The sequence below is a fragment of the Phocoena sinus genome, chromosome 6 (assembly GCF_008692025.1).
Source record: "Phocoena sinus isolate mPhoSin1 chromosome 6, mPhoSin1.pri, whole genome shotgun sequence".
NCBI lineage: Eukaryota > Metazoa > Chordata > Mammalia > Artiodactyla > Phocoenidae > Phocoena > Phocoena sinus.
Genome location: NC_045768.1, coordinates 4089210 through 4115929, shown reverse-complemented (window position 1 = coordinate 4115929; position 26720 = coordinate 4089210). Strand labels below are relative to the sequence as shown.

The window sequence follows — 26720 nt, the reverse complement described above, 5'->3', positions numbered from 1 at the left end:
CTGCACCTCAATTACCGTCCCTTCCTCCAGGCTAGTTAGAAAAGACAAGCTCTCAGGCCAAGGGGGGACAATTAAGAAAAAGGCGGTGAGGGTGAGAGAGGACGAAGGGGCTGCAGGGGTCCCTAGGGACCAGAGCTGATGGTCAGCCCACTCCATAAAGAGGTGCTGGTGGCCGCCAGGCTGGAGGGGCCTCTGGCAAGGAAGAGGCTCAGAGCTGTAACCCCCAAAGAGGGCCAGGGACCACGTGGCCAGGATCCCCTAGGGGGCGGGGCATGCACCCTCAGAACAGGGCAGATGCCTTGGAACCCAGCCCAGGCCTGGCGAGTCAGACGGTCTGATAGTGGGACCCAGGCAGCTCTACTTTCAATAAGGTTTCTGGGTGATTCTTATTCGCCCACAAGATTGAGAATCTCTGGCCTCACCAGGATGAGGGGAGGAGAGACAGTATGAACCGCAACTTCTGATCTGGGCGGAGGCCTGTGTCTTCTGGCTCTAGGGCAGGACTTCCATGGGTCCTGGGCACTCTTTCCTTCATGAGCCCTTTCCTCCATAAAAAAAAATAATAATAATTTAAAATATTTTATGGCTGTGCTGGTATAAAGATGAATATAATCCAGGCTGGATTATTTTTTCTTTTTTTTTTCTTCTGATTTTAAAAGGAATTAATTAGAGCATTTTCATGGGTCCCTAGGAGTGTCCTGGGGCCCAGGCACCAAGTCTCCTGGGCCCAGTGGGCAAGTGAGCTCTAGTTTTCCCCTTCAGGCCTTATCACCCCTTCCCTCCTCCAAGGGAGTCTCCTCTCTCCTCCCACCCCTCCCCGCCCCTCCCAACGCCCCCTTTCTGGGGGGAGCATAGATGAAGGCCGAGAGCAGACGAACACCTGGCCTTGAAGCCTGAAGACTCCAGACTCAACACAGCGCTCTCCTGCTCCCGTGTTGACCTTGAGCTCATACATACCGTCTCCGTGGGCCTCCATTTCTCCATCTGAAAGTGGGACCAATACAATCTCCTGCTATGTCAGAAAAAAATGGTCAGTAGGGAGTTCTTTGAGGCTTGGGAAGGAAGAGAGATACCAAGCATTTTGTTATTTAAGTGCTGTGGAGCTGGGGTTACAACATCACATGTCTGCACAGGCCTGGCAGGTCAAAGGGCGAAGCCAGCCCTGTGTGAGGCAATAGGGAGCAGTGGGGACTGCATCAAACTGAAGGTCGAAGGGTGGCAGCTCCAGCCAGTTACTGACAGTTGGGAATGTGGGCCTAGTGTTACCAGATGATCTAAGGCCTCATTAAGGAAAGCCAGCCACTGGGATTTTTATGTGAGTTCTTCTGATTTTAAAATGTATATATTGTGTACAAGAATTTTTAAATGCTACAGACCAAACTAAGCATGTCTTCTATCTGCAACCCCATTAGTGCAGTATTGCCAGATATGGACCCTGAGCAAGTTATTTTGTCTCATTGAACTCTTTATCAGTAGTTCAATAGCAATGTCAGTCGTTCTTTATCAATCAGTTTCTTTATCAATAAGATGGGGGACAACATAATAATAGTTCCTCTCCGGCAGAGTTATTTTAAGGATGAAAACAAAGCATCCCAGGCCCATGGGTGCAGAGTAGGAGGGAGGGAGGTGAGGTTAGGAAGCATCCTTGAGGTGACGGAGCTGTTTTGTCTCTTGACTGTGGTGGTGAGTCTTCAGACCTACACATGGGATGAAATTGCATAAAAGCAAATACACCAGTGAGTATGAGTCACTTTGGTGGCATCTAAAAATGGGTGGATTATTCAATATCAATATCCAGGTTTCGATTTTGTTCTTTGGTTTTACCAGATGTCACCACTGGGGGAAACGGGGTAAAGGGTACACGGGGATCTCTCTGTATTTCTTTCCCCCCCCCCCCCGTATTATTCTTTACAACTGCATGTGAATCTCCAGTGACCTCGATAAAAATTCCAACTGCAAAAAGAAAGAAGGAAAACAGTCTTTGGTAGCCTGTGGGCAATGTTAGCCACAATCACTTATTACTAGAAACAGTGGTGCTACTTTAGGCACAAGCAAAGTTTTTTTTTTTTTTTTTGCGGTACGCGGGCCTCTCACTGTTGCGGCCTCTCCCGTGGCGGAGCACAGGCTCCGGACGCGCAGGCTCAGCGGCCATGGCTCACGGGCCCAGCCGCTCCACGGCATGTGGGATCTTCCCGGACCGGGGCACGAACCCGTGTCCCCCACATGGGCAGGTGGACTCTCAACCACTGCGCCACCAGGGAAGCCCTAGGCACAAGCAAAGTGCTCGGTCATGGTCACTAAGGTCACCTGCCCACAGATGGGCCTGTTCGGGAAGCCTCAGGTGGACTGGAGAAGGGAGGCTCCTAGAGCCCTGGGGCTCACTGCTCGGTGCCGTCCGAGCAGGCGTCTGACTCGGAGAAACACCTCCAGCAGATGGGAGAGAAGCTGGGTCTCCTTAGATGGTGCCACTGTCGGGTGGCCCTTGTGGGTTGGGTTCTGATTTAGAGCAGCCCAGAGAAGCCCAGCCCTCCAGCCTCTCCCCTTCTCCAAAACCAGACCCCCCAACGGTCTACGGCGTGTTCTGAACTTCACACCCAACCGAGGACGTGCAGTCCGTCCCGGAGGCCACCATCCACTCCTGAGCCCTCGAGGCTGTGCCGGCGTTGGGACCAGGGCCTCTTCCACCCCTCTGGGAGCAGCAGACCGCTGGCACGTTAGAGATGGATTTTAATTTTATTTTAACAAAATAGCTGTCTCCACTGGAAGAATCATCAAGCGCCAAGTAAGGACCCGTCTTGAGCGGAATCACGTTGAACAGACCTCCGTGCTGTCATTGATTTTCCAGGAAGAAAAAAATTGCCTCTGGCTACTAAACCGAATTAGTAGTCACTGATGACCAATTATTTTAGCCCGCTGTGAACGGAGAGCCGCACTAAAATCCGGTTTGTCAGACCCAAGGCTCCCTTCTCAAACACCTTTCAACAAATGTGTACCTAATGTCCCTCAGAAGCTTCCTCCAGCTTCCTCTCTTCCGCCAAGTTCTCCAGCTCCACAAAGTTTTAATGAGCAGCCAAGATGAAGGTGGGTTTGCCATGAAAGGGGCCCCCTCTACTCCACAGAGCCCTCCTTGGCAGAGAGGAACCGATTCTGCAAATCAGAGCTGTCAGCCCTCGCCGCCCCCTGCACGCGCTAAGTGTCAGCCTAATGTTTGCAAACGATAATTTCCATTTCCCTTGCTTGTCCCCAGCTGCCTTCATGGGAGATCCACCCCTGGTCTGGGGTTATCAATCACGAAGCAGCAGAAGATGGATTGGATGGAACTAATTTGAAGTTTCTTGCAGGCCAACCCCGAGTAGGAGCTGTTCGCATTTCATTTTATTCCCCATTTTCTGCTCTATCAGACTGAGTTTTTTGTTGTTTTTTTTTTTGCGGTACGCGGGCCCCTCACTGTTGTGGCCTCTCCCGTTGCGGAGCACAGGCTCCGGACGCGCAGGCGCAGCGGCCATGGCTCACGGGCCCAGCAGCTCCGCGGCACGTGGGATCTTCCCGGACCGGGGCACGAACCCGCGTCCCCTGCATCGGCAGGCGGACTCTCAACCACTGCGCCACCAGGGAAGCCCTCAGACTGAGTTCTGACGCGGTTTCGTTGTCGGTGGGAACATTAGGGCGGTGAGGAACTTTTCCGACAGGTTCCTGCCGGGTTATCAGCAGATAATTTGTCGAAGCCCTCGGCGGTGGCCTCGCCGGCCCAGGTCACTCAGAGCTGCCGTGGGGGTCACTGAGTGCACAGCCTAACTGTCGGGACCTGGCATCTTTAGAGCCGGGGAAGCTGGATGGGGACCCTGGCTCTGTCGCCTGGCCCGCTCCATGATCCGTGAGCAAACCGCGGGCCAGTTGCTTCATTGCTCTGCGTTGTCAGTTTCCACATCTGAAGGCAGAATTGTTCACCCTCACTTTCAAGGTTATGGAAGCATCAGGGAGACGGCAGTTGGAGTGCTGCCAGCGGGCTTGGTGTAGTAAGTGCTCATTTAAAAATTGGGAGGCATTTTTGAATGGCTCTTATTCTCCGATGGCCCTCAGGCGGGGTCTAGGGCTGTGAGGCGTGGTGACCGCTAGGCCTGATTCCCATCTTTGTTCACGCCGCGCCCTCTGTCTGGGTTCCCCTTGCTTCATTTCTCAGCTCAGTCCCCTTCTGCTCATCCCCAAAGACCCGTCAAGAGTCTCAGAGGGGACTTTGCTTGTTCCACGCCTTTGCTCAATTCACTGGCTCTCTCCTCTGAGTTCCAATGGCCGCGTCTACACTGACAATTAGCCCTCTGCTCTGCAGGGGGGCAGGGCTGCAGGATGGATATGCTTAAGGGCTTCCCAGGCAAATGCAATATGTCACCCACGGGCTGTGTGGTCTTGGGCAAGACAGTGAACTTTTCTGGGCCTCAGATTTTTCATCTGTGAAAAGAGGGTATTAGTATCTGTCTCTAGGTTAGTGTCCTAAGGATACAGGTAGCAGGAAGAAGTGTGACCTGTGATGATTATCGGTGTTTCTGCTGCGTGCCCTGTGACCCCAGGGTGCAGACAACACGTCCCCGTGAGCATGTCCCCTCACCTCATAAAACCTGGCCCATCACGGGGAGCTGGTTATTGCTCCTGGGTGGGCCAGATAGATGGACGGACAGATGAGTAAGTGAGCACAGAGTTGAGATCCCATTCACAAGATGTGTAGCTCATCTGCTGTGTCTTTTCTCCCTCTGGAGTGTCCTTGTATCCTCACATCCTGTTCCCTTCCTTTCCACTAAATTACGCCACCACCCGCAGCAACAGTTCCAAAGTGTGGCTGTCATCACGCCCTCCCTCCTCCCTCGCTCAGAAACCATCCATGGCTCCCTAGTACCTTTGTGAAGACCTTCCTCTGTGATGATTCCTGCCTGGGCTATTTTGACCTCAATCTGTCTCCTTAGTTTTTTTTTTTAAAAAACAACTTTATTGAGGTATAATTTATAGGTAATGAAATGGTCCATGTAAAAAAATTTTTTCATAAATGTGTTTATTTTATTTATTTATTTTTTGCTGCGTTGGGTCTTCGTTGCTGTGCGTGGGCTTTCTCTAGTTGCGGTCAGCGGGGGCTACTCTTTGTTACGGTGTGCGGGCTTCTCATTGCGGTGGCTTCTCTTATCGCAGAGCACAGGCTCCAGGCGCGTGGGCTTCAGTAGTTGTGGCGTGTGGGCTCAGTAGTTGTGGCGCACGGGCTTAGTTGCTCCGCGGCATGTGGGATGTTCCCACACCAGGGCTCGAACCCGTGTCCCCTGAATTGGCAGGCGGATTCTTAACCACTGAGCCACCAGGGAAGTCCCGGTCTGTGTAAAATTTGATGAGTCTTGACAAATTTATACACCTGGGTATCCATTGAAGAACTCCTGTCTAGCCTTCTTCTCTGCTGCACAACTCCCCTAATTCACCTTTGGGAAGGGGCCACTGCCCCTGCATCACCTGTCCTGACTGTGCCCTCTGTTTCCGGGGGTGGGGGTGGGCTGGGGGGTGAGGAATTGCCACTGTTGCTCCTTTCAGGATCCAGGATCCTCTCTGACACACCTGCTTCAGTAACTGAGCCCCCATGATGGAGAGAGGAATCCAGGGGTCCATGGCTTGGCCTCAGTGCCTGGACCCTTTCTGCAGGACTCAGGGCCACCCCTGTCCCATCACTGGGCTCCCCAAGGAAAAGCTCGTTTCTGCCAAAGACGCCCTCTTGGGCGTTGCGGTTGAGGAGGCCAGTTTCCTCAGGAAAGGGGTCTTTAAAGGTTTCCGGGGCACTCAGCATTTTTACAAAGTGCAGACTGTCTTTGTGAACAGTCCAGCCACAATCCCTGACCCATGGAGCTCAGAGCCTAATGGGAAAGGCAGACACTGAATCAGCTGATCACTGTAAATATTTTTAAAAAATACCTCCCCAAGTGTAAAGAGCATCAGGGGAGGCGTAGTCGACAGAGCTAAGGGAGGTCTCTGGGGAGGACCACGGGATGGGGAGGGGGCATCTCCTTTAGGCCAACACCCGAAGTATGGGACAGAGTGACCGGGGAAGGTGAGGAGGCTCCCGGGAGGACACAGGTGCAAAGACGGCACCCCAAGGCCAGGGCCTTTGAAAACTGTGCTGGCACCCCAGGGGCAAGGAGAAGCCACCAGTGGGCGTTGAGGAAGACAGCATCGGATTGGCACCGTTGAAAAAGCCTCAGTTCCTATGTGGAGGGGAGGGTCTGGTGAGGGAGGACAGTGTCTGGGAAGGTCTGGGGTCCTACATGAGAGTAGCCAGACCCCCGGGTTTGGCCTCTGTCTGAGTTGGTTAGCTGGCAGCCCCTTGAGCCCTTTTGGAAACGGATTCACATTCTCTTGGCTGCAGACAGCGTAGCCTGAGGGGTGGGGGTGGGGTGTCCAGGCTGGGCTACTGAGTGTGCTGTGTGACCCTGGGCCAGCCATTTGACCTCTCTGGGCTTCGGCCTCCCCACTCCCACTTTTCCCATCTCATTTAGTGAGGATAAATAATTCAGATCTTCTGAGTGGACCCCCTCCAGCTCCTCCAGAGAAAGCTGCAGGTCGGACAGCTGTAATTGTGACCGCAGGGGCTTTCGTCCTGTGGCAAAACTCATTCATTTTAGGCTGGAAAAAAATACCTTTTTTTTTTATTATAAAGAACTACGTTTTCTTGAAAAAAAAAAAAACCCCAAACGATAAAAAACCTTGGACATGTTTTAAGGTAGCAGCAAAAAATAGTTGCAGAAGAAAACAAGAAAAATGGTTCCTAAAGATGCAAGGGTCTTTAGGACCCCCGAAGGGTTGAGTATACGGAAAATGCTGAAGTTCCCCGGCTTGGGCGAGTGGGACCCAGAAGGCCTGGCCACCCTCGGCTGCTTCTGGTGAAAAGGACGAAAAACAAAGAGCCCGGCCAGTTCTGGAGTGAGGTCGGCAGAGCTGCGCATGGTGGGGTGGCACAGGGATGGAGGCAGTGGGCTGGCATCCTGACACTGATTCAGACCCAGATCCGTCACCGCCATCGCTGACTGTGGCCCTGGCCGAGTCATGTCACCTCTCAGTTGTAGGTTTCTTGTTTTACTCTATTTGCTGCGAAAGAGTCACATAAAACCAGTAAGTAGACTGGAGGGGGAGGGGCCGCTCACCCCACCTACCACGTCTGACCCCTTCCCCCAGCACCATCCTCTGAGGGCTTCCTTCCAGTCATTTTTCCATCCTTCACACCTGTGTCGATGCCCTTACACGGGCGTGGCTGTTTCTCCCCACCTTCTTCTTTTCATACTTGACCTACGTCTTGAAGATGTTTCTGGGTTGTTACACATATGGCCGCTTCATTCTTTCTGGTAGCTATATAATATTTCCTGATAAATGGGAGCAAGTGGGAGGGGCGGGGGAATCAGGAACGTGAGTGTCCTTGCCCTGTTCAAACCTGCTCTGAGGCTCGACTGCTTTCCCAGCCCCTTTCCCGGGTGAAGTCTCAGGCATCCATGGCTTCCCTGCTCACTTCCAGTTACAAAAGGCCATCCGTGTGCACTAGTTAATATGTCCAGTCTAGTGTAATCATCAAAAGTTCCAACTTCACCGGGGGGACAGTTTCTTTCCTTCCTGCTTTGGAAGCTCAGTGGTAAGGGGCAGGGGGTGAGCTGCTCTCTGGGGTCCTTCCCTCAGCTCCCACACTCCTCGGCTGGAGGGTGGGTGGAGGGCGTTACGATAGGCCCTTCTGGTATTAGTACATTGCCCAATGTGATCTGGTAATATTTCACTTAGTATTTTTTCATTTGCTCTTCTTTTTTTTTTTTTTATAAATTTATTTTTATTTTTGGCTGCATTGGGTCTTTGTTGCTGCACGCAGGCTTTCTCTAGTTGCTGCGAGCGGGGGCTACTCTTTGATGTGGTGCACGGGCTTCTCATTGCGGTGGCTTCTCTTGTTGCAGAGCACGGGCTCTAGGCGTGCGGGCTTCAGTAGTTGTGGCACGCAGGCTCGGTAGTTGTGGCACACGGGCTTAGTTGGTCAGCGGCATGTGGGATCTTCCCAGACCAGGGCTCGAACCCATGTCTCCTGCATTGGCAGGCAGATTCTTAACCACTGCACCACCAGGGAAGGCCTTCATTTGCTCTTCTAAGTGAGACTGACCAAGACATTCTCCTTGTCTCAGTTTGGGATCAACTGAGATCCCATTTTTGTATTGGAGGGTAGTTGATTTACAATGTTGTGATAGTTTCAGGGGTACAGCAAAGTGATTCAGTTATACATGTAACTATTCTTTTTCAAATCCTTTTCTCATTTCGGTTGTTACATAATACTGAGCAGAGTTCCCTGTGCTATACAGTAGGTCCTTGTTGGTTATCTATTTTAAGTGGGAAGCTTTTTTATAAAAAGTTCTGGAAAGTCCTGGAATACTGTTCTCAGCAAGGTTGGGAGGGTGCATGTGTGAACATACCCGGGCCTGGTACCCGTGGCTCTATTAACATTTTCTATAAGCACTTCAGTCAACTTTGATCGTTTATATTTTCCTGGACAAATCACCCATTTTGTTTTCACATTATTAGCACAAAGTTATACCTAATACTCTCTTATGATTCAAAGAAACATCTTACCTGCTCTCAAGGGCAGCTCCACATTCCGTGGCACCAGGAGTGTATTCAAGTTTGGGGGTTCCCTTTAAGAAAAACAAGTTCAAAATCATGAATACAAATTTAGGCATAAAACGGAATACTTAAGTAGAATGAGAAAAGAAATCAGAACAAATTAAAATTTTAAATTAGCTGACAAATATCATAAACCACAAAATCCAGAAAAATAACACATTTTAAAAGGATTAATTGCCTGTCACACCCCATATTCATTTTTTCCCTACATTTTTTGGCTCCATACTCTTTGATCACCTCTTTGTATGACAGTAATTTTGTAATATTTTTTCCATAAAGTAGAAAGACAGTTTAGGCTTTCCTCTAGCATGCTTGATTGCATTTTGAAAAAATATTTTACTTTGAAATTATTACAGATTCACAGGAAGTTGTAAAAATAGGACAGAGGGATCCTGTTGACTCTTTACCCGTTATCCCCGATGATAAAATCTTACACAATTATAGTGCAGTATCAAAACTGAAAGATGGATGCTGGTACAATACACAGACTGCATTCAGGTTTCACCCACTGTTTTTTGTCTTGTTTTGTTTTGTTTTGTTTTTGGTAGCACCACGCGGCTTGAGGGATCTTAGTTCCCCGACCAGGGACTGAACCCGTGCCCTGGGCAGTGAAAGTGCTGAGTCCTAACCACCAGACCACCAGGAAATTCCCCCGACTTCACCAGTTTTGCATGCACTCCTTTGTGTATTTAGTGTCCACGCATTTTATCACGTGTATATTTGTGTAACAACCATGATACAGAACTGTTCTATCACCTCAAAGACCCCACCCACTCCACCCCATACACTCACATAGTGACCCTTCTCCCTAATCCCTGGAACATTCCAAGAATGGTATATACATGGAATCATACAGGATGTGACCTTGTGAAACTGGTCTTTTTCACTCAGCATAATGGCCTTGACATCATCCAAGTCTTTGCTGTATCAATCGTCCATTCCTTTTTACCATTGAGTAGTATTCCATAGTATGCACGGACCACAGTTTCACTACTCACACATTGAAAGACATTTTGGCTGTTCCCACTTTGGAAATATTACAAATATTCCAGCTACGAACATTGGTGTATAGGTGTCTGTGTAGACGTAAGTTCCCATGTCTCTGGAATAAATGCCCAGGAGTTCAATTGCTGGGCCCATGTGGTAGGTGTATGTTTGGTTTTCTAGGAAACTAGACAAACCATTTTCCAGAGCAGCTACACCATTTTACACTCCCACCCGCAATGTATAAGAGGTTTAGTTTCTCTGTATCCTTGCTCTGGCATTGTCACTAGGTATTTCTTATTTTAGCTGTGCTAAGAGGTGTATAGTGACGTGACAGTATGCTCTTAATTTTCATTTCTCCAGTGGCGAGGGATGTTGACTATTTTTTCATGTACTTATTTGCCATCCATATACCTTCTTTGATGAAATGTCTCTTCATGTTTTGCCTCCTAATACAATTGTTCGTTTGTTTGTGTTTATTTCTTTTTCTGTTGAGCTTTGAGCGTTCTTTACATAGTCTAGATAGGAGTCCTTTGCCAGATACATGGTTCGCAAATATTTCCTCCTAGTCATGGTTTATCTTTTCATCTTCTCAAGAGACTCTTTCACAGAGCAAGAGTCCTTAATTTAGAGGAAGTTCAATTTATCTTTTTTTTTTTCTCTCCTGGATCATGCTTTTGGTGTCAAGTCTAGGAGCTCATCACCTAGCCTAGCCCTAGGTCTCAAAGATTTTCTCCTATGTTTTCTTCTAAAAGTTTCACAGTTTTACATTTAAATCTATGCTCCATTTTGAGTTAATTCTTGTATAAAGTACGAGACTTGGGTCAAGAGGTTCTTGTTTGTTTTTGGTTTCGTCCATGATGTCCAATTGTTCCAGCACCACTTGTTGAAAAGGCTATCCTTCCTCTCCACTGGATTACAATTTCCATCAATTTACTCTCTTAAATTTCTTACAACTCGTATATAGCCTGATTCATCATACCCTGAATTATGAAAAGTATATTTCCTAAAATTTTGCCTAATCTTTCTTTCTCTGGCTCCTTCCCTCCCTCTCTTCCCCTCTATTTCAACAAAGCATAATTACTGAGAGCAGCGCCACGTCAGTCCACATCTCACAGAAACCATGCCTGCTGGCATTGGTATCCAATGACCAAGACCAGTTACAAACCCATGACAAACGGTACCTGGCAAGGGCCGTCTGAGGATGGACGGGTCAGGGAAAAGCCCTCTGAGGAGGTGACCAAACAGCTGAGACCCGAAGGCAAAGGAGATGCTGAGTGTCAGGGAGGAGTTTGGGGAGGGAAGGGCTTTGCCGGCCGTAGCTCGGCATCTGGATTGAGTCTAAGAAATGGGAGGCTGTCAAGGGCATTTTAAGCAAGGGATGATGTGATACACCTTACGTCCTGGGTTTTCCCCCATGTCAGACAAGCCTCTCCACCTTTTTATCTGATTTAATGAGCCTGAGCAGAAATGGGCAAAACCCGCTGGACCTCCGTCAGCCAGTCAGGGCTTAGGCTGTTGTAACTTACAAGGTTTGTCAGCTCTTCTGCTCTGAGCACCACCCACCCGACCCCGCCCACCTCTTCCCAGTAATAAGAACCGCTGGCTGGAGCAGGACACAAAGATGGTCAGCGAGGCTGCAGGAGGGCTGCGAGGGTGGGTTCACGGCGATGTGGGTAGTGGGGGCTGCTGGGAAAATAGCTTTTCTGTTGTGAATGGCCTCTTGGGGTAGATCTTGCAAGATTACGCATCTCGTGTCATTAGAAAGCATGGCTATAAATTAGGCTGCTCAGAAGCATGGGGTGTGTAATAATTAAGTAATAAAAGTCACCACAGGGGTAAGGGAACAGGAAAACAAAGAGCCACTGTTTGTAGATGCACTGCAGGCTGCCCTGTAAAGAGACCTCTGAGCTCAAGTGGCATTTCAAAGCCACTGAAGCTCCACTCAAGCGGAGTCCCCGGTCAGTCTAGTCCCAAAGAGGTCCCCATGGAAGGGAGGTGAACTGTCCTGGGCGCACACACAGGGCGGGAGAATGGGAGGGGGCTGGGAAGAGGATGTTTAGGGTCCAGTCCAGCTCTTTGTGGCTGGTTCTGGAGCCACAACATCCAACACTTGGACCGGCCCAGCAGGCAGTGGACGACAATAGGGAAGGGAGAGGACTTGGGCTAAATGACACTTGATACTCAGCTCAAGCCAATTGTTGCCATGTAGGAATGCAGACCCACTTGGCCAGAACGTATACATCTTCAAGACAATCTGGAAAGCTGGGTTCCTTTAATGTAAAATTTCCCAGTTTTTAAGTGTTGACAACAATTTCAAAGACTTTAATGACCACCGTGCAGACTGTATAAAACACAAAGCCAGAAGCCCCAGGTTTGCAGTCTCGGGTCCTTACTGTATGTGAGCTTTGGGAGTAGCCTCACTGCTCAGTCCCTCCATTTCCTCGTTCCCTCGTCTGTGAAATAAGGTCACAGGGGAAGAACAGAGGCTCTGAACTTTTCCGGGGGCATTTGCACCTTTGAAAATGTGATGAAAGCTGTGGGCCCTCTCCGCAGACATGGTGTCTATACACTCCTGTTCAGAGATGGTGGTCTGCCACTCCGTGGGACTTCCGGGGGGTAAGAGCCCCAGGCCTGGATGATTGATGAGGCCTTAAGCCCCGAAGGGTGGGTCCTGGGCACAGCGTCTCCAGACGCCCCAGACCCATCGAACCAGAACATGCCTCGAACAAGAACCCCACCCCCCACCCCCATGATCCACGCTCACGTGATGGTCTGCAAAACGCTGCTGGAAGGCTCCTTCTGCTGTAAAAGACCCAGTGATGTCTGATTTCGGGAACTTCTCTGGACAGCACGCGTCGGCACCGCAGTTTCTCTTGGTGTTTCCCAAAGTGTGGGCTGAGGAACCGCCATGTGTTTATTTCCTGGGGCCGCCGTAACAAATGACCACAGACCTGGCGGCTTCAAACAACAGAAATGTATTTTTCTTGCATCTGTCCGTTCTGGAAACCAGAAGCTTGCAGCTGAGGTGTTGGCAGGGTGGTGCTCTCTCCAGAGGCTCTAGTGGAGAGTCTTGCCTGGACTCTTCCACCTTGTGGGGGCCCCAGACGTTCTCTGGCTTTTCTCTGCCTCTGTCTTCACCTCACCCTCTCCTCTTCCCTGTATCTCGGATTCTGTGTATATTTTATGAGGACATTTGTCATTGGATTGAAGGCCAACCCCCCAAAGCGATTTGCATACTGTTAATCCCATCTTGAGATCCTTAACTTGACTGCATCTGCAAAAGACGCTTTTCCAAATAAAGTCACACTCACAGGTTCCAGAAGTTAAAATGGAAACATTTGGGAGGGCACCATTCAACCCGCTCACCCTGTATCAGAACTACTTCCTATATTTGCTAAAAATGTTCTTTCTTGGGCCTCACCCCCAGGCTTCCTGGATCAGAACCTCTGGGGAGGGGGCCCCAGTGATTTTTATGCATTGAAATGTGAGACCCTCTGGTCCAGAAATATGAGGAGGCAGTCAGCTTGGACCTGAGCTGAGTGATGGAGGAGGTGATAAAGACCATTTGTGAGGGAGGGTGGGAGGGAGGGAGACGCAAGAGGGAAGAGATATGGGAACATATGTATATGTATAACTGATTCACTTTGTTATAAAGCAGAAACTAACACACCATTGTAAAGCAATTATACTCCAATAAAGATGTTAAAAAAAAAAAAGACCATTTGTGATCACAAGGAAGATGAGAAAGAAGTGAGCGGGGAAAACAATGAGCTTCATTCCCTGGATTTTTCCTCTTTGTCTTTTTACTTCTTATTACGAAAAATTTCAAACATGCACAAAAGTGTAGCAAATAGGATAATACACATCCATGATCAACCCTCATCACACAGCTTCAACCACTCTCAATTTATTCTGTCACTCTTGTTTCATTTTTTTACTTTGTTATTTTATTTTACTGTGCTTTATTTTTTGCTGGAGGTTTTTTGTTTGTCTGTTTGTTTTTTTGCGGTACGCGGGCCTCTCACTGTCGTGGCCTCTCCCGCTGCAGAGCACAGGCTCCGGACGCACAGGCTCAGCGGCCATGGCTCACGGGCCCAGCTGCTCCGCGGCATGTGGGATCCTCCCGGACCGGGGCACGAACCCGCGTCCCCTGCATCGGCAGGCGGACTCTCAACCACTGCGCCACCAGGGAAGCCCCTTGCCGGAGGTTTGTTTAAAGCAAATTCTAAACTACACAGGATTTTACCCCCAAACCCTTCAGTAGGTATTTCTAACATTAAGACGTAAAGCAACCACAATATCATTATCGCACTCCACACAATTAGCCCTATTTCCTCACGGCTTCTGAACTCAGCTAGTGTTCGCTTTTCCCTCAAAAAATACCTTTCCCGGGCTTCCCTGGTGGCGCAGTGGTTGAGAGTCCGCCTGCCGATGCAGGGGACACCGGTTCGTGCCCCGGTCCGGGAAGATCCCACATGCCACGCAGCGGCTGGGCCCGTGAGCCATGGCCTCTGGGCCTGCGCGTCGGAGCCTGTGCTCCGCAACGGGAGAGGCCACAGCAGTGAGAGGCCCGCGTACCGCAAAAAAAAAAAAAAAAAAAATACCTTTCCCCTGTTGGTTTGTTTGAAGCAGGATCTGAACAAGGTCCACATATTGCCTTTGGTTAATGTATTTCTTAAGTCACGTTTGATCGATATCACTTCCTCATTCTCCCCTTTCTTCAATGTCCTTTGTTGAAGCGACTGAGTCACTTGTCCTGTAGAATGTCCCACACTCCAGACGTGGCAAACAGCATCCTCGTGGTGGTGTTTACCGTGCTCCTTTTTCTCCTGCATTTCCTGTAAGTCATGGTAGTTGGGCTGAGAGCTGTGTGTCCCAAATGGCACACTAGCCCTCATGGCTGCTGAGCACTTGGCGTGCGGCTGGCGGCACTAAGGAACTAATTTTCCATTTTATTTAAACTAACGTAAATTCAGATTTTCAAACAACCTTTTAAATACCCCATTCCTGGGCTTCCCTGGTGGCGCAGCGGTTGAGAGTCCGCCTGCCGATGCAGGGGACACGGGTTTGTGCCCCGGTCGGGGAAGATCCCACATGCCGCGGAGCGGCTGGGCCCGTGAGCCATGGCCGCTGAGCCTGCGCGTCCGGAGCCTGTGCTCCGCAACGGGAGAGGCCACAACGGTGAGAGGCCCGCGTACAGAAAAAAAAATTTTAAATAAAAAAAAAACACCTCATTCCTATCTCTAATTACATGTTGACATGATAATATTTTGGATATATTGGGTTAAAATACATTAGTAAAATTAATTCCACCTGTTTCTTTTTACTCTTTTTAACATGGCTACTAGAAGAATTTTAGTTACGTGGCGGCCCACATAATACTTCCATTTGACAGTGGTGGTCTAGAAGTCTGATTACCTTTGGGCTCACTTTGGGGTTTGTTTCCCCCAAAGTGTTTGGTGGGTGGTGCTACATACCTCCTATTAATCACTCCCAGCCCCACATCTGTCACTTCCAGTGATGGTAAGATTGATCACTTGGGTAAATTTTATGTTAGGCATATTTACCACGATAAAAACAAATTGATCCTTTGGTCCAGCTGCTGTAGCCTGACACATCCATTGTAAAGTTCCCCATCAGCCTTCCACCTAATCATTGATTATGACCTAAATCCATTATTTCACTAGGCGTTGCAAAGTAATGATTCTCTTACCCCAATTCTGTCCTCCCTCCTGCATTTTATTAGCTTTGGTTCTTCTCTAAAGAACTTTTCCTCATCACCTGTTAGGTTACCTTGAGAGGGTCTCACACACAGGGCTGCCCCACTGCTCTGGGACCTTAGGATGGGGGTGATAAAAGTACCCACTTTACAGTGCTGTGAGGAGTGGAGCATGCAAAATGCTCTACACAGGGTAAGTTCTCCTTGGCCGGAGACCCTTGTCAAAGAGAACTAGAGCGGAGGCTAAAGGCAGTAAAGACGGATTTCATTCAGTACTATCGCAAAGGGGAAAGTGACCTCGCTCAATTCTGAATACAACACAAGTGGGGATTTATAGCCAAGGAGCAGAGTGGACAGAAAATTACTACGAGGAGACTTCAAGGGTAGGGAGATTCTTACTAAACTGACTTAATAGGACTCTTGGTAAAGGCAGGCCAAGGTGATCAGATATCAAGGGCGGGGTGATTGACCTAGCAGGGTTCTTTGCTAAGGCGGACTCTTCATCCGGCCAAAGATAGGTCCAAGAACGAGGCCTAATCAAAAAGAGGGCTCTGAGAAGCCTGCCTAAAATCTGGTCAGGGAGAGAGCCTGTCACCATGTCAGGCCCAGCACTTGGTTGGTGGACAGTAAGTGTTTGTTGAACAACTCACATGAGGCACCGTTTCTTCCACGGCTGCAGAAGGGCCAGAGAGAAACTCTCACAGCCTTGGGAGAACACTTTGCCCTGTAGCCCTGGTGGTCAGGTGGGCAGCCTCTGGGGAGGGGTGCCTTCCCCGACCTCAAGCCCATCTGACTGCTTCCCCACAGGCCTTCCACCCCCTTCTTTGATCTGCTGCAGCATCGGTACCAGCAGCTATGGGTGCAGGAGCAAAAGGCCAACCAGAAAGCCATTAAACTGGAGAAAAAGCATAAGGTAAACGCAGTGCTCACTCCAGAGTGGATGACTGATGGGGTGGGAGGGAAGAGAAGGGAGGGGCTGGGGGAGGCAAAGCCAAAGCTCAAAAGGATGACGCCTGCGCATGTCTATTGCTGGGGTGTGGGCAGGGCTGGGGAATCAAGTTGCTTGTTGCTTTGCTGAAAGGGTCTCGGTGATGATCAGGTTCAACCCCGACTTAAGCCCCGCCGGCATCACCAGTAAACTGGCCCTGTGTGCCTCTGGGGCAGGATCGGGATCCCATCTCCCGATTCCCGTCTGGGGACGGTGCCACCAAACTCCGTGTGACCCCACACATCTGGAAACCAGATTGTCCACGAATCTGACCTGGCCCAGACGGAAATGTGCCCCGGTCTATCTATAAAGAAAAGGTTAGGAAGGCGAAGTCCAAAGAGAAAACCCCGTGCTAACTGCTCCATGTACATCACATACATCATCTGATGTGCGCTGGATACAAGCCTGTGAGCTGGGTGTCACCCTAGTTCCCAGGCATGGAAATCGAGGCCCAGAGTGGTGGTGGCCACACTGGGAAACTTGAGCTGAGGACAGAATGACACCCAAGCACCCGCAATTGTTAATGGTGTCCACCTAGGTGAGATTTTTACCTGGAAAAACATCTTTAGCAGTGAATTTGCATTGTCACTTGCATTTGAAGATACTAAATGTGGTACCCCCTTTAAAATAGTCTGAGAGGGCTTCCGCAGTGGCGCAGTGGTTAAGAATCCGCCTGCCAAGGCAGAGGACACGGGTTCAAGCCCTGGTCCGGGAAGATCCCACATGCCGCGGAGCAACTAAGCCCGTGCGCCACAACTACTGAGCCTGCGCTCTAGAGCCCGCGAGCCACAACTACTGAGCCCACGTACCACAACTACTGAAGCCCGCGCGCCTAGAGCCCGTGCTCCGCAACAAGAGAAGCCACCGCAATGAGAAGCCCGCGCACCGCAACGAAGAGTAGCCCCCACTCACCGCAACTAGAGAAAGCCCACACACAACAGTGAAGACCCAACGCAGCCAAAAATAAATAAATAAATTTATTTTTAAAAGTTAAAAAAAATAAATAAAAATAAAATAGTCTGAGGTTCGGACTTTTGCAGCACTCAGGTTGGTCTCTTCTCCAGTAGATCCGGATCGATGAGGTAAAATCAGAATTGCTTTATGCTCACGTAGCACTGTATAGATTTCATTAGAAGCACAGCTTTAGTGTCTTTGGTTGTTGCAACGATCTCACCAACGCCGTCCCTCCTCCAGATTCCATGCAGAGAACTGGATCCAGCACGCACCCTGTGTTCATGCCTTTTGCCCTCCCGGCCCCCCCATGAGGTCCGAGTCTCATCAGAGCATTCAGTTTGTTTCATTTTCAGATGGAGGAACTCAGTCTCAGACAGGTTAAGTGACTGGCCAAAGGTCCCAGCCAAGCCAGGTGTGTCCCGCCCCAAAGTCCAGGCTTTTCCTGATGGTGAGGTCCCACTCTTGCTGATTACGGGAAAGCTTAGGATTCAGCAACAGTGCCTGTGATGTTCTAGAGACAAACTGGGGAGTGGAAGAGTCTTATCAGGGATCCCGGCACCCTTGGGACCAGCCAGGAAAGGCTGCTGGGTGGAGGGGACCAGGGGTCCCCAGGCCCAGCCAGGAGACAAGGCCCCTCCTGGCTGTTGTCAGCGGTGGGTGGAGTCCGAGACAACAACTCCTTAAAGAGCAGAGCGTTGTAATAATACTTTAAAGCAGCCCATGACTAGTTTATTTGTTAATGGCTGCAGAAGGAGTCAGTTCACTATGGTAACGGCCAGTTTCCGAGGGAGCATTGCTGTTACACGCTGCTGCTTTATACCTCCAATCCAGAGTCCTGTTTTTAATTAGCAGCTATTTCACGACAGCTCAGAGTGTCACAGGTCCTCAGAATCCCGGGCCTCCAAAGACACGTCTTCTGAGTCTAGAGACAATCTCATAGCCAGTGCCCCTCAGTTTTCAGCAGAGCACCCCTTAAGCAGCCACTGTGGACGGCTCCATCCCCAAGCACTGGTTGGGGACTGGTGCCAGCCTGGGGGCGTGTGAATTTGAGTGAGTCACTGCTTTGCTGGGGTCTCAGTGACCTCACTGGGCCAAAAAGGGGGTCAGATTAAATGGGGGCCTGCAGAGCTGGGCCCAGCACATAGTGGGCACTCAGAAAATACTTGTGCAAACCATCCCCAGAGTTCTCTTCCTGTCCCAAGATTCTCTGTGGCTATCAAACGGCTGCAAACACCCAGACCCACCAATGGCTGAGGGCCTGATGGACAATTTATTAGGGTTGATGAGACCTTTGATTTACAAGGTCAAACTGCCCCCATCCTAGGAGAAACCTGTCTCTTCAGCATCTCAGGATGTCCTGGAATTTGGAAGATGATGACCCCAAATGAAATTCTTGGAAACAGCTTCCATTTAGTGAGTAATCATCTTGGACCAGACACTCTGCTCAAAGCTAACTCCACAAATCCTACAAGCACCTGTTCGTTACGCAGCGGTACCCGCATTTACTGCAGAGGAAACTGGGGTTTGGAAAGGTGACAAGATTTGCCTTCATTCCTCCAATTCTGAAGGCCAACAGCTCCTTCACCCCGGGCCGGGCAGCCTCTTGGCTTTGGTTCGAAGATGAAACTTCAAAGCTGTTCTAGAAAGTGGGGGGGAGGGCTTGTAAGTTATCCACACATGCATTCAATAAAATTAATATAATTGATCAACAAAATCAATCAAGCAAAGGGGTTCGATGGGGTGGTGGCATCTTCAGTTAGGCTCCGGTCAGCTTTTATTGTCGGCGGCACTGTCTGGCCTGCGTCCTCTCTCACACCCCCTTCTGCAGTGGCCCATCCTCTCTGGGTCACTTGTGCACCAGTGCATCGTCCAGCTCATCCGCTCTGGGTGTGAGGTTCCCACTCTTTACACTGAGGCTGTAGTTATAGACAAGAGGCCCGTGTTTACCAGTTAACTCCCCTAGGGGGGTTTGAATTTTGACAAGGATCACAGCCGTGGGCTAATAAGGCCTGACTGTGTATGGAATTCCCCCGGGGGAACACATTGAAAATGCAGACTCCAGGGCCCCTCCCCCTCTGATTCTAAGGTTGGAGGCCTGGGCCCCTGTGTTAGTCTGCTGGGGTGACCATAACAAAATACAACGGACTGGGTGGCTTAAACAACAGAAATCTTGGAGGCTGGAAGTCCAAGATCAAGGGACCAGCAGAGTTGGCTTCTCTGGAGGTTTCTCTCCTTGGCCTGAAGACGGCCGCCTCCTCGCCATGTCCTCACATGGCCTTTCCTGTGTGGACAAGCCTGGTGTCTCGCCTCTTCTTAGAAGGACACCTGTCCTACTGGATCACAGCCCCACCTGATGACCTCCCTGAACCTTAATCACCTCCTTAAAGGCCCATCTCCAAATACGGTCACAACTGGGGGTTAGGGCTTCGACATATGAATTTGGAGGGGAACGCAATTCAGTCCACAGCAGACCCCATGAGCTACAGAACCCTTATTATGGGCCTGCCGACCTCTGTGGGCACGGGGCATGCAGCTAAAGAGGAGGAGGACTGCCTCTGTGCCTCTGAAATCCCACCCCCAGAGACCTCCGAGGCCCTGACCCAAGCCCCCAAATCCCTCCCCCCGAACAGGAGTCCTCCTTCCTCTTCCACGAGCAGACCATGCTGAGGACCAGCCCCACAGAATGGCAACAAGCCATCGAATCATTCATTCTTCATTCAGACACTGTGGCGTCCGTGGTAACCACCGGGGCTGTGTCAGCCACTGAGAAAATTACAAGGGTGTCTGGGACACACCCCTGCCCTCAAGGTGGCTGCACGTCAGAACCCGAACCTAAAACCAAAATAACACGCTCCCAGCGTCCCATGGTCCCACGCCCAAGTCCACTGTGGTCACAGGCAGGGCCAGGGGTGCAGGTGCGCTGAAATCAGACAGGGAGAAGGGCCAGAGCCAGGAGGAAGTGACGCGTGGGTCTGCAGCACCAGGAATCCCAACTCTTCGGCGTGGCTCGGGCTTCTCCAGGGAGCCGGTAACCATCTTGCCTTGGCATTTCTCGGGGCTGCAGGTGATCCTCGGGAAACTGTATGAGACCCGGAGCAGTCAGCTGAGGAAGTACAAGCCGCCTGTGAAGCTGGACGCCCTCTGGCACATGCCCCACTTCCAGAAGGTCAGTCTCGCCTCCACCTGCCCCTTCCTGCACCCGGGGGGGATGCCCCTCACCTTGACCGGTCTCTACCTGTCCTCTAGACCGTAGAGTTCTGTGGGCTTCTACCCATCGACTGGCATAACAACAACAACGACAGTAATGATAATAGCAACAGCAATGACTAGCATTTTGGAACCCCTCCTAAGTGCCAGGCACTGAACTGAGCTCCACTTCACTGGCTCTTCCCACACGTGGAAGTGGGGAGCTGCTGCTATCACCCCCATTTCACAGACAGGAAACGTGGAGAACGCTGGTGAGGGCAGCCTTGGGCTGAGGCTGGGCCATCTGACCTCGGAGTCTGGGTGTCTGTCCACTGGGGCGGACGCTGTCTGGACCAAAACCCCCTCTACTGATGGGGTCATTGCACCCCATCCTACACTGGGGACCTGGGGGTGCAAGACAGTCCCATGCCATCAGCGCTAAACCTCCCGCAGGGGGGCATCCCTGGGGAGATGGAGCAAATGTCTCCTGTGGGCTGTCATGCACCCAGAATGATCTCGCACCCACCATGCTCCGGCCTCAGGACTGACCCAGTGTCCATTCGGCCACGTAGGCCTGTCGCACCGTGACGGGGCTTCTTCTTTAGCAGCTTTTAGCAGAAGAAAAAGGAGGAATCGCCGGGGCCATTGTCAGAGGAGGGGAACCGGGAGACTTGGGGACAGTGCCACGGGATGGTGGGGGCCGTGTGTGCCCAGCTCGGGCACAGGAAGCCTTTCTAGGGGCCACCAGGGCCACGCCTGGTCCCGGGAAGACAGCCGCTCAAAGCCACATTCCCAGACAGCCCAGGCCCGGCCGCTGTGTAGAGTTAAACCGCAGTTTAGGCAGTGAAGGGGCCCATGCCTTCCTGAACCTAATGCAATCGAACAGGCTGCCAGAAGCCCACTAGCCCCCCTGATGTCGCTCTCACGTCCTGCCCAAGTGGCCTCCATCAGCACGTGTCAGTGGCCAACCGCCCTACCGCTCATCAGCCCGTGCCGTCCCTGCACATGCGGGCGGGACTGGGCACCCAGCGGGAGGAGCGGGGAGTCACTGAGCTGCTGCCCCGTTATCACTCCTCCTCCCCGGCCTGGGCAGCGCCCCTCGCCTTTGGCTCCTCCGCCTCCCCCAATTTCCTGCCTTTTTATCCACATCCCTCCTCCCCTTTCTCTGCCTCTCACACTCGGGAGTTTCGCCTACCGCCTCCTTCCTGGCCCGTCTTCTGTTGCCTTTCCTCTTTTCTCTCTGATTTTCCTGATGTTGGAAGTCCATGGGGGATGCAGGCATCCTGGGGACCCTGCCCAGGAAGGGATGGGACCCACGGCTCCCCGGGCACGAGATGCCCTGCCAGCAGTCTGCTCTACAGCACTGATCCCCAGCCCCTCTCAGCCCCCTTGTCTCCGATTTAGAATCTACAATTAGCTCCCAACCCAATGGACCCAGGAGGGCTCAGGTGGTCTCCCCCAAGCCCATCGGAGCGAGGAAAGGCCCCCCTCCCGCCTCCACCACCCCCACCCCAGGTAACATGGATTCTGCTGTGTCAGGAGCCCCTGTCTCACCCGCAGGTAGCCCCGCAGCCTGGCCCGGAGTAGGGTTGGAAATCCAGATATAAATGAGTTTCTATTTCTAAAAGAGGGGATTTGACTCAGCTGAGCCCAGGTCTCTTCCAGTCTTCAGATTGTTACAAATTACCGTTAGGAACACGGTGGCCCACCTGTGACGCTACCCCTCTGTTTGTGCTGTCATTATTTCACACAAGCATCCTCACCCGAGTTGTACTGAGGACAGGCAGAGATGGGTTTCATTTTCCTTGCCCAGCAAGTGGCTCAGCCTGGAACCCAGGTTCCTCTGACTGCAGGGCCCGAGCTCAAAGGCACTATCCATTGTGTCATAGAAATAACGAGAAACAGAATAAAAATGCAAGCCCCGGGATTTATCGGGTGATTTTTCATCTTTCCTGGGGATGTTCACGGGCTTCTGGAAGTTCAACTGCAGGAATCTCAGAGCAGGGCTGGTCCCTGGGCGCCACGCGGTACAGCCCAGCAGAGGCGCTTAGAGCCCCAGGGCGTTGCCGCCACCGCCACGACCCTCGGTGCCCTCCCCGTTGGGAAATACCACCCATGAACAGTATTTATTGAGCTCTTACTGTGTGCCAAGTGCTGGACATGCATTATCTCCTAGATATAATACTCTCATTCTACTGACTCGGAGACTGAGACTCAGAGAGGGGAAGGAACTTGCCCTGTGAGAAGGGAATGCCGGCCTTTGAGGCACGTAGCCACATTGCAATTCATTACTTAACCGGGCCATTCGTTGTTCAATGCCCATCTTCCCCCCTAAAGTGCGAGCCCACGAGGACATGTCTGTCGTGTCTCCGCCGTGTCCCCGGAGCCCAGCCCAGGGCCTGGCACCCAGCAGGTGGCCAGTAAATGTCTGTGGGAAGGATGAATGAAGGAGTGCATGAACGAATGAATCACCAGTGCAGCCCAGGACGACAGACGAATTTAAAAGCCTTTCACAGACCCGATGAAACCCCCTTCCCAACCTAAAGGTCCCAGGGCCCACCAGCTGCAGCAGCCCACGGGGTCCGGACTCGGAAGGGGCGTGGCCAGAGCTGCTCCTCCCGCAGGGGGTTACTGCTGTTGAGGCCCCAGGAGGGTCTTTGTGTCTCGTGTCTGTGCCGATCCACCCGGCCCCCCTTCCCCACCCGGCCCCATTATGAAAGGAAAAAGCGCTTCCAAAAAAGTGGAATCTGTCACGGTGATGGATAACCTAAATGGACTCTCCCAGCTCGCGAACAGATGTCTACGCTGAACTCTGTCAGAAATAATTAAACACCTTTCACACGGAAAAGCAGCAGGCAGGGCGCGGGCGCTCCCGGGCTGGGTGAGCGCTCAGCAAAGCTGGCTTTCCATCCATCCCACCCGGCACCGCACGGGGCACCTCCGGATCTGGGCCCAGAGGGACCAAGGAAAGGGGCAGAGACACCCCTCGGTAGGGTTCCCTGTCCGGCCACACGGGGTCCAGCGCTATCTCCTAGTCTGTGCGGCCAGCAGTCGCCACGCGAGGGCCAGTGCCTAGAGGGAGGGTTAGCCGACAGCTGGCGAGTGGCCTGTCTGCCAGGATGTTCATAACAGGCCGCCAGCCAGCCCCCAGGCCTGGGCCAGCAGCTGGACCTCCCTGGGGCTCAGTTTCCCCACCTGAAAGTGAGGGGGGAACACTCGTTCTTGAGGGTCTCTTCCAACCCAAGTTTCCATGACCAAGGAGCCATGTGGCGTAAGGCACGGGGTCTCGTGGAGGCCGCAGACACCGAACCCAGAGTGAACTGGGACAGGTTCTCATTTTGGGGACAGGACGTGAACTCATTGCCTCGTTCCTGAGTGGGGGGACCCCTGGGCCTGGGGCCACACCCTCTGTGCCTGGTGGCCGGGCTTTCTCTGCGCCCCCCTCCACAAGGCGTGCTGGGGGCCAGCGGGGAGGGAAGAGGGGGCAGCGCTGTATGTCTGTGTGCACGTGACTCCAGGGTCAGCCAGACCCGGGCCACGTGGTGACCCTGCCATTCCTGACCTGTCACGTGGCTTGACCTGTCCAAGGCCCCGTTTCCTCTTCGGTCAAGTGGACCAGTGAGGCTCCCCTGGCAGGGCTGTTTGATGAGAACACGTGTACAAGTGTTTAGCAGAGCGCCTGACCCTTATCAAGCCAATAAATGGCAGGTGCCACGAGGGTGGTCCTGGTGATCACTCATTCACTCATTCATTCATTCGCACATCTTATCTCTGAGCACCTTTATGTCAGACCCTGTTCTCAGCACTGACCATATACTACTGTAGGGCTGCTGGCGACAGGCAACAAGTGAGGTGGACAGATGGACGGGCGGACAGGTAACTGAGCAGGCGGACCACTAGACGGGGGAGTCTGGAGAAGCTCCAGCCCTAGGCGTCCAGTTCTCACAGCCCGAAATGCTGGGGAGATGTCAACCTGAGCTGGCAGCCCCGAGCTTGGGGGTGGGGATGACCGCCCACAACGAGAACCGCAACAGCACCATGCGGACTCGGGTTGGTCCACCCTGTTTTGCCTTTTGTGTCCCCGGGTGGCGTTGGGGGGGGGACAGTGCATCCCAGCTCACCCAGGACAGCCCTCCTTGGGTCTGGTTGGGAGGCAGACTAAGTAACAGCGCCCCCTCTGCTCTCAAAAGTGACCCAATCAGGGGCTTTCCTGGTGGCGCAGTGGCTGAGAGTCCGCCTGCCGATGCAGGGGACACGGGTTCGTGCCCCGGTCCGGGAAGATCCCACATGCCGCGGAGCGGCTGGGCCCGTGAGCCATGGCCGCTGAGCCTGCGCATCCAGAGCCTGTGCTCCGCAGCGGGAGAGGCCACAGCGGTGAGAGGCCCGCGTAGCGCAAAAAAAAAAAAAAAAAAAGTGACCCAATCAGAACCATATATTCTATGGTCTCCTGGTATGAAATCAAGAAAAACAGACGGTTTATCCCTCTTTACAAAAAGACTGCCAGTGATAACGGCCCAAAGACAGAGGGGCGGGTGCCCCCCAATATTTATAGCAGCACTGACAGTGGTGAAAGGCTGGACGTCGCAGGCAAGTAATGGCTTAGGTACGTGTTGGGAGCTATTACACAGATATCGCAGAGATAATATACGACATCATGAAATATTACACAGCCACTGAAAATATTGACTTCAGTCTGTACTTATTGACACTTTAATCATCTTTACCCACTTTAATAATAATTTCCCCACATATTATTGGGGGAAAGAACCTGTGCTGCGTGGCCCCGTCTGGATGGAGGCACCCATACACCACGCGGGGGGGTCTGTGCTCCAGGACAGACGTCCGGAAGGAGAGGCCCCGAGTAGGGGCAGCTGGGATCCCTGGGGTGAGCTGGAGGCTGTTTTACTTTCTCTGATGCTCTTTTCTGCATTGTTTCCATTTTTATAATGAGTTCCTGTAACTTTTACAAAACCAGTAAGGTTTTCTTTTTTTCAATGTTTTTAAAGGATGGGGACTCTACATCCTTCCCCAGGGTGCCTGTCCCTGTGCTCAAGCCCTTTTCAGCCCTGTTCCTCCCTACGACTCACCGAGCACTCCCCGTGCTGCCGGCCAAGCCTGGTTTCTCCTATTCAGTTTCCATCAGGCATAAAGGTTAGAGGCTGGTGCTCAGCCCCAGTCGTGAAAGCGGCTGACTCGCGGAGTCTGGATCTCTATGGCCAAGTCCATGTTATAATTGGAGATCCAAGATCCATTTTAGAGGGGGGTTTGCCCAAGCATCTCGGGGTCTCCACTTCAACCCGAACACTCCTCCTCTCCCCGCAAGCCCTCATCTTTCCTCTACAGCCCCGATACCCACCGACATTACATAGTCATTCAGTCACTAAAGTATGAACAAATTGACTATATTTTCATTTGGCTTTTGGGTTCAGCCCCACTGCTTTAGAATAATGGCCCAAGCTATTAAGCTAACAGTTTGATTTACAAGCTCTTGTGCTCTGAACGCTGGGATCAGACTCCTCTCTTTGTGGAAGACTAACCCTGCCTCGGGTCTCCTGGGCCCCTGACTCACTAATAGAACAGGAGACGGTAGGGAAGAAAACGTCAGCAGTCAGCCAAGCAGTGACGCCCAGAGACGCAGCTGATTAGTGAAAGCTGCTGAATCTAAGAAAAGGATTTTCTTTCCCACCTTTAAGCTCTCTTACAAATCATAGCTGGCTGGAAAGTTAGCTCTCTGTTAAAGCCCCAGGGCGGGCTCTCAGCCCGTCCACCCTGCTGCCGCCACCTCTCCAAAGGGCCCGCACGGTTCAAATAAAGATGGACCGTTCTCTGCACGGGTGTCTCAAGCCCCAAAGTCACTCCTTCCAGACCCAGGAAGGGCAGATTCCAGATGGACTGCCCCTCCCTGAGGTCCCTGCACCGGTGATGTATTTTAAGAATCCCGTCGGTCTGTTGCCTCAGAATAAGAATCTTCCCAGGCTGCCGTGTAGGGCACTGAGAGCACACGGGGCAATAGGAAGAATGATTCAGAGGCTCTGATGCTCTTGACATTTCTTCCCTAAATACAGATTCCCCCCTCCCCTTATAAATCAGATCAGTATGCAGAAGGGCTGACTTGCGGAAGGAATAAAAGCAGGGGCTTAATTGGTTTTACATAATCCGGCACCTCGGAGAGACAGAATTTTTAGACACCTGCTCACGAGGTGACATTGCTGCTCAAAA

At 51.7% G+C, this 26720-nt stretch overlaps 1 protein-coding gene across 1 annotated transcript in view; it reads left to right on the top strand.

Moving 5' to 3' along the window:
* Positions 1–26720, top strand: part of CFAP77 (cilia and flagella associated protein 77) — a 133519-nt gene that overhangs the window by 92993 nt on the left and 13806 nt on the right. Inside the window, exons 5-6 of the mRNA XM_032635101.1 lie at positions 16181–16286; positions 20380–20481. Of these exons, the coding sequence (XP_032490992.1) occupies positions 16181–16286; positions 20380–20481 (208 nt within the window). The remainder of the gene's footprint in view (positions 1–16180; positions 16287–20379; positions 20482–26720) is intronic.